Source organism: Hemiscyllium ocellatum, assembly GCF_020745735.1.
Source record: "Hemiscyllium ocellatum isolate sHemOce1 chromosome 27 unlocalized genomic scaffold, sHemOce1.pat.X.cur. SUPER_27_unloc_1, whole genome shotgun sequence".
In the NCBI taxonomy this organism is placed as follows: Eukaryota; Metazoa; Chordata; class Chondrichthyes; order Orectolobiformes; family Hemiscylliidae; genus Hemiscyllium; species Hemiscyllium ocellatum.
In genome coordinates, this window is record NW_026867476.1 from 5408758 (window position 1) to 5414757 (window position 6000).

Here is a 6000-nt window from a genome sequence, read left to right on the forward strand (position 1 = left end):
GGACTCCCGCCCTGTGGAGAAACCGTGGAAGTGTGGTGACTGCGGGAAAGGTTTCTGTGTCCCATCTGCCTTGGAGACTCATCGGCGCATCCACACCGGAGAGAGGCCATTCTTCTGCCCTGAGTGTGGGAAGGGCTTTACGCAGGCCTCCACCCTCCAGATCCACCGACGAGTCCACACAGGGGAGAGGCCCTTTAGCTGTCCTGAGTGCGGGAAGGGCTTCAGCCATTCCTCCGACCTGCTGACCCACCGGCGCATCCACACGGGGGAGAGGCCCTTCAACTGCCCTGAGTGCAGGAAGGCCTTCAGCAGTTCCTCCAACCTGCTGAGGCACCAGCGGCTCCACATGGGAGAGAGGCCCTACAGCTGCCCTGAGTGCGGGAAGGGCTTCAGCGATTCCTCCATACTGCTCAGGCACCAGCGAGTCCACACTGGGGAGAAACCGTTCAGCTGCCCTGAGTGTGGGAAGGGCTTCAGCGATTCCTCCATACTGCTCAGGCACCAGCGAGTCCATACTGGGGAGAGGCCCTTCAGCTGCCCCGAGTGCGGGAAGGGCTTTACCCGGGCCTCCCACTTGCTTACCCACCGGCGGGTCCACACAGGGCAGAGGCCCTACAGCTGTCCAGAATGTGGAAAGGGCTTTACCCAGGCATCCAACCTGTTGACGCACCGGCAGATCCACACTGGGGAGAGGCCCTTCAGCTGCCCTGAGTGCAGGAAAGGCTTCACCCGCTCCTCCAACCTGCGCAGGCACCAGCGGGTTCATGTACCATCGCAGGGGGATTTGAAGGAGTGATGGTAGAGTGCCATTATTGACCCAGTTCCAGCGATGCCTAGGTTTGAATCCCGCCGTGGCATATGGTGGAATTGGAATTCAGTCAGAAATCTGGAGTTCAGAATCTAACGATAAAACCATTTTTGGGGGTGTAACGGGGGTGAAACACCCCATCTGATTCACTCACGTCCTTTTTAGGGAAGGAAACTGCAGTTGTAGCAAAAGATTCTCTCAGTCGTCCCAGGTGCATCCTTTACCCTGTCTGGCTCACATGTGACTCCAGACCCACAGCAGTGTGGTTGACTCGATACTGCCTCCACCCCTGGCAAATGAGTGGGGAGAAACTTACTTGGATACAGGGTATGGGTTGAAATTGCTTAGTGAGGCAATAATTCCTCTGGGTTAAGGCTGTACCAAGGATCCATTTACAATGGAACAACTCAATGCTGACCATAGTAAAGAAAGCGAGGGAGCATGCGCACTTTGACCTTCAGCTGTTTAAAAACCAGTTACTTTTTGTATGCCTCTTTGGTGAGGGGATTGGAAGCTGTAACAAAGTTGGTTCACAATAAAGGTTACCAGGGCTCAGGCTCTCATTGAAAGCTTTGAACTCTAAGAGGTTTTTGTTTTAAAGCTGTTCATTTCTTTCAGTCTCCTGCACTAAGCTGACAATGTCACGTATCAGATGGAGCAATGAATGAGTAGCTAGAATTGTTTGAAATTGTAAATCTTTCATGATTGCAGACTGCGTCGTTTCATCTGCATTGTAAAGTTTAATGGCAGCACCGGGAGGTGTGGGCTGTGTTCACGATAAATGATGCGGAGGTCCCTGTGTTGGACTGGGGTGGACAAAGTTAAAAATCTCACAACACCAGGTTATCGTCCAACAGTTTTATTTGGAAGCACTAACTTTCAGAGCGCTGCTCCTTTATCAGATAGCTGTGGAGTAGGATCATAAGACGCAGATTTTATAGCAAAAGATCAGTGTCATGCAACTGATGGGAAATATTGAAAAACCTAGATTGCTGTTAAGTCTTTCATCTTTAGAATGGGCTGCAGGTTTTAGTTCATTAATATGTAAATTCCCAAACATCTTTTAAGTCACGTTTTTGAGATGACTTAAGGTTTAATTTAAAGAAAAATTGACAACTCAGCTCAGAAAATGCATTAGTGTGTGATGTGAGTCTCAGTATCCCAGTCTTAAATCAGACTGGTTCTATTCCCAAAGTAGGAATTTATAAAATATTACATGGATTGACTGCCTGTAGACTGTGCGCGTTTTAAGCAAAATTGAATGTATGTGCAAATATAGTTCTGCCAATACAAAGTCACTCTGTAGAGATATGAGAGTGTGTGTGCATGGAAGTTTGTGTGTGTGTGTGTGTGTGCGTGTGTGTGTGTGCGCGCGCGTGCGTGCGTGCATGGTTGGTAAAGTGAGAGTCTGATGGAGTCTTAGCCTGAGAGTGTGTTGGGGTGTGTGTCTGAGAGAGAGCGGTATGAATAAATGCGAGGGTTGTGTTTTGCTAAAACAAGCAAGGGCGGAACTTGTACTGTTAATGGTAGGGCTTTGGGTCACATTAAACAAAGGTGTGGGGGTGTTCAGCTTCATATTTCTTTGAAAGTTGGATCACTGGTAGACATGGTGATTAAGAAGGCATTTAGCACCATTGCCTTCATTGTTCACACCACTGAGTATAGGAATTGGGACATCATGTTCAAATTGTTCAGAATGTTGGTGAGGCCACTTTCAGAGTACTGGGTACAGTTCTAGTGGCCCTGTAATAGGAAGAATACTGTTAAAGAGGCTTTGGTAAAGACTTACCAGGATGCTGCCAGGGCTGGAGGGTTTGAGTTATAAGGAGAGGTGGGACTTTCTTCACTGGAGCACAGCAAGTTGAGGGGTGACCTCATTGAGATTTATAAAATTGTGAGTAATGGAGGTAAGGTGGATAGCAAATGGCTCTTCTATGGCGTAGGGGAGCTCAAAACTAGGAGGCATATTTCTTTAAGGTGAGTGGAGAGAGATTTAAAAGGAACCTGAGGGGGTAATGTTTTGACAGAGGGTGGTTTGCATGTGGAATGAACTTGCTGAGGAAGTGGTAGATAGAGGGACAGTTACAACATTTAAAGACATTTGGATAGGTGCATGAATAGAAAGGGTTAGAGGGATATGGGCCAAAATGCAGTCAAATGTGACTAGTTTAGTCGGCACGGATGAGTTGGACAGAAGGGTCTGTTTCTGTGCTGTATGTCTCTATGAACCAGAACTGATCTTATTGAAACCAGCAGAATTCTGAAAGGGACTTGACAGGACAGATACAGATAAAACGCTCCTTTGTGGGAAATCCTGCCAATATGGAACCAGGCCATTCAGCCCATCTGTTCCACACTGGCCCTCCAAAGAGCATCCTACCCATGCTCACCCCCATACTCCGTATTTCTGTTGGCGAATTCACCCTTACCTGCACATCCGTGGACACTATAGGGTAGATTGGGCAATTTAGCACAGCCAATCTGTAAATTAACTTCTCAGAGCTTTTCTAAGAAAAATGTCAGTCTGACTCAAGGTTGGGACACAGACAGAATTCGCACCTATTGTCTCAAAGGGATATTTCTGTTTATAAATAGGGCAACATCTCTTCGAAATGAAGATTGATTTCGATTTGACGGCATCACTTTAGATAATAAGATACACCTTTGAATGTGCCCTCATCCCTTTGAAATATAATCTTGTTCATTTAAATCTCTTTGATTGCAGCAATAATCCGTTAAAATGTCCATGCCCTTTAAAATGCTAATTTCCCCATGTAGAGATGACCATTTAAAGGAATATCTCTTTGTGAAAGCTCACGGCTCAATGTAATATAGACAGAACTCCTCGAAACGTGGCAGTGTCCCCCCTGCAGCTGCAGAGCGAGACAGGAGAGTTTGTTTTTGTGAATGAGCAGTTGTAGCGCGAGGTGGCTGTTGCTTGGTGACGGTGAGGCTCCCCCGGCCCCGCCCATCCCCCCGTGCAGACGTCACGCGGGGGTGAAGGCGGTTGGGAGGAGAAGTTGCTCGAGCGGGGAAGCGGCGGCCGTTAGGAAAATGGCGCCGTGCGGCCCGGGGCAGACCCCCGTCACTGGTCACCGCCGCCTTCCTGGCGCAGCTGCTGTGTCACGGCCACACCGGCCGGCTGTACAGCAGGCAGGAGCCGGTGACCATTCTGGAGGCGGATGGGGTTAAGGGCCTGTTTGGGAACTGGTCGGCCGCCTGGGTGGTGGAGTTCTACTGGTCGTGGGGCGGCCCCTGTGTCAACTATGGGGCCACCTGGAAGGTACTGGGCCCGGGAGGTGAAAGGTGAGGCAGGTTGTGGGGGGGACGGAGGGGAAGGAATGTGGGGCCTGTCCTGTCATAGTCACATTTTACACTCACTTTCCATCTGCTTTTACTGGCGCTTGTGCTTTTTACCCTCACTTTCTTTTTATCCTTGTGCTGTTTACTGTTGGAGTTACTAGTTCAGGCTAGTGTGTAAATACTAGTGAAGGAGATTATGCAGCAGCATGTATATGTTATTCAGTCATCCAAGGGCAGGACGTGTTGAGAATGGTTAGTAAAGTACATGGTGTACTAATCCTTGTTAACATGGATATAGTTTGTTATTTGTGAAAGTGTACTCTATTATTTAGAGTTGCAGATGTACGGCATGGAAACAGACCTTTTCATCCTCCCCATCCAAGCCGACCAGATATCCAAATTAATCTAGTCCCAGTTGCCAGCACTTGGCTCATATCCCTCTGAACCCTTCCTATTTATATACCCATCCAGAAGCCTTTTAAATTCTGCAATTGTACCAGCCTCCACCACTTCCTCTGGCAACTCATTCTATACTCGCACCACCTTCTACATGGAAAAGTTGCCACTTTATATCTTGCCACCCTCACCCTATGCCCTCTAGTTCTGAACTTCATCCCTACACTGGGGAAAAGACATAAAAAGTTGAGCAGCTAGACAAAATGCAAAAGCAATAAAATGTCAAGCCACGTGGGGATAAAAAACAATCTACCCTTTTTTCTCATTGGCATTCGGACACTTGGAATCTGTCAATAATGTCAGCATTGCCACAGAGCATATTGTGTAGACTCCTTCGTGTCAACAAGCAGGGTGCATGTTCACTGGTATAACCTAAACATTGGCCATGTTCCTTGCTGTCGGCAGAAAAGGCTCAAGACCTTCTTTTAATGGACCAACAGGGAGGACTGGAAGGAGATTGTCCTCCTGCCAAACAGAGCTCACCTATTATCTGAATGCAGAAAGTGGACCATGAGCTTCCGACACCGCTGCTGCTCTTGCTCCTCCCTCTGCATGAAGATTGAACTTCACTCCAGACTGCAACTTCCTTCCTCTGTCCAACATCTGAGTATGGCACTCTCTTTTTCTCATCCCCTTTTTCATTTATTTTCTCATTGTGGTTCACTTGTTGACTTCAGCACCTGAAAGGAAAGAGTGAATCCAGGGAGGGGACAGCCTTGGGAAAAGTTGGCCCAGGCCTATCTCAATTGGCAAAATAGACAGGCAGGAGGCTGGAAGAACGCTGCAAGCCAAGCATCAACAGGAGGTGGAGAAGTCAACATTTCATGTGTGATCTTTGCTCAAGACTGGACGTGGGTGTAGAGGGAGCTGCAGATCAAGGGTGTGTTCAGAGCACGGTGGTGAAGTGGGGATAGGTGAAGAAAGGTAGAGGGTACAACCTGGTTGGTCAATGGGAGAAAGGAATCTGGTTAGTGGCAAGGAGGAGTGGAAGGGAGAGGGGAGCTGGGAAGGGAATCAGGGATGGAAAGGGAGGTTATTTGAAATTGGAGAACTCAATATTGAGTCCTCCGGGCAGTAGACTGTCTAGGCCAAAGATGAGGTTTGTTCCTCCAATGTATGGTTTGGTTCGTTGTGGTAATGGAGGAGGCCAAAGATGGTCATGTCAGAAAGAGAGTGGGAAGGGGAATTAAAGTGGATGGTGATCGGGAGGTCTGGGCAGCCTCTGCAGACTTGGCTGCCATGCTTGGCGAATTGTTCCCCAAGTTTACACTCAGTCTTCCCGCTGTAGAGAAGACCATAGTTGGCAAACATGGGGCAAATACAGTACCACAATGTGAAGTTATAGCTTTTGCTGTGAAAAAAAAAGCAGAAGGCATGTGCTTTGTTTAAATGGTGATATATAATCAAATGTGAAGAAAGTGAGGACTGCAGAT

At 48.0% G+C, this 6000-nt stretch overlaps 1 protein-coding gene across 1 annotated transcript in view; it reads left to right on the top strand.

The window, feature by feature from the left end:
• LOC132807108 (gastrula zinc finger protein XlCGF26.1-like) overlaps positions 1–1377 on the top strand; it is a 46938-nt gene extending 45561 nt beyond the window's left edge. Inside the window, exon 4 of the mRNA XM_060821407.1 lies at positions 20–1377. Within this exon, the coding sequence (XP_060677390.1) occupies positions 20–796 (777 nt within the window). The 3' untranslated portion in view covers positions 797–1377. The remainder of the gene's footprint in view (positions 1–19) is intronic.
• The last annotated feature ends 4623 nt before the right edge of the window (positions 1378–6000 follow it).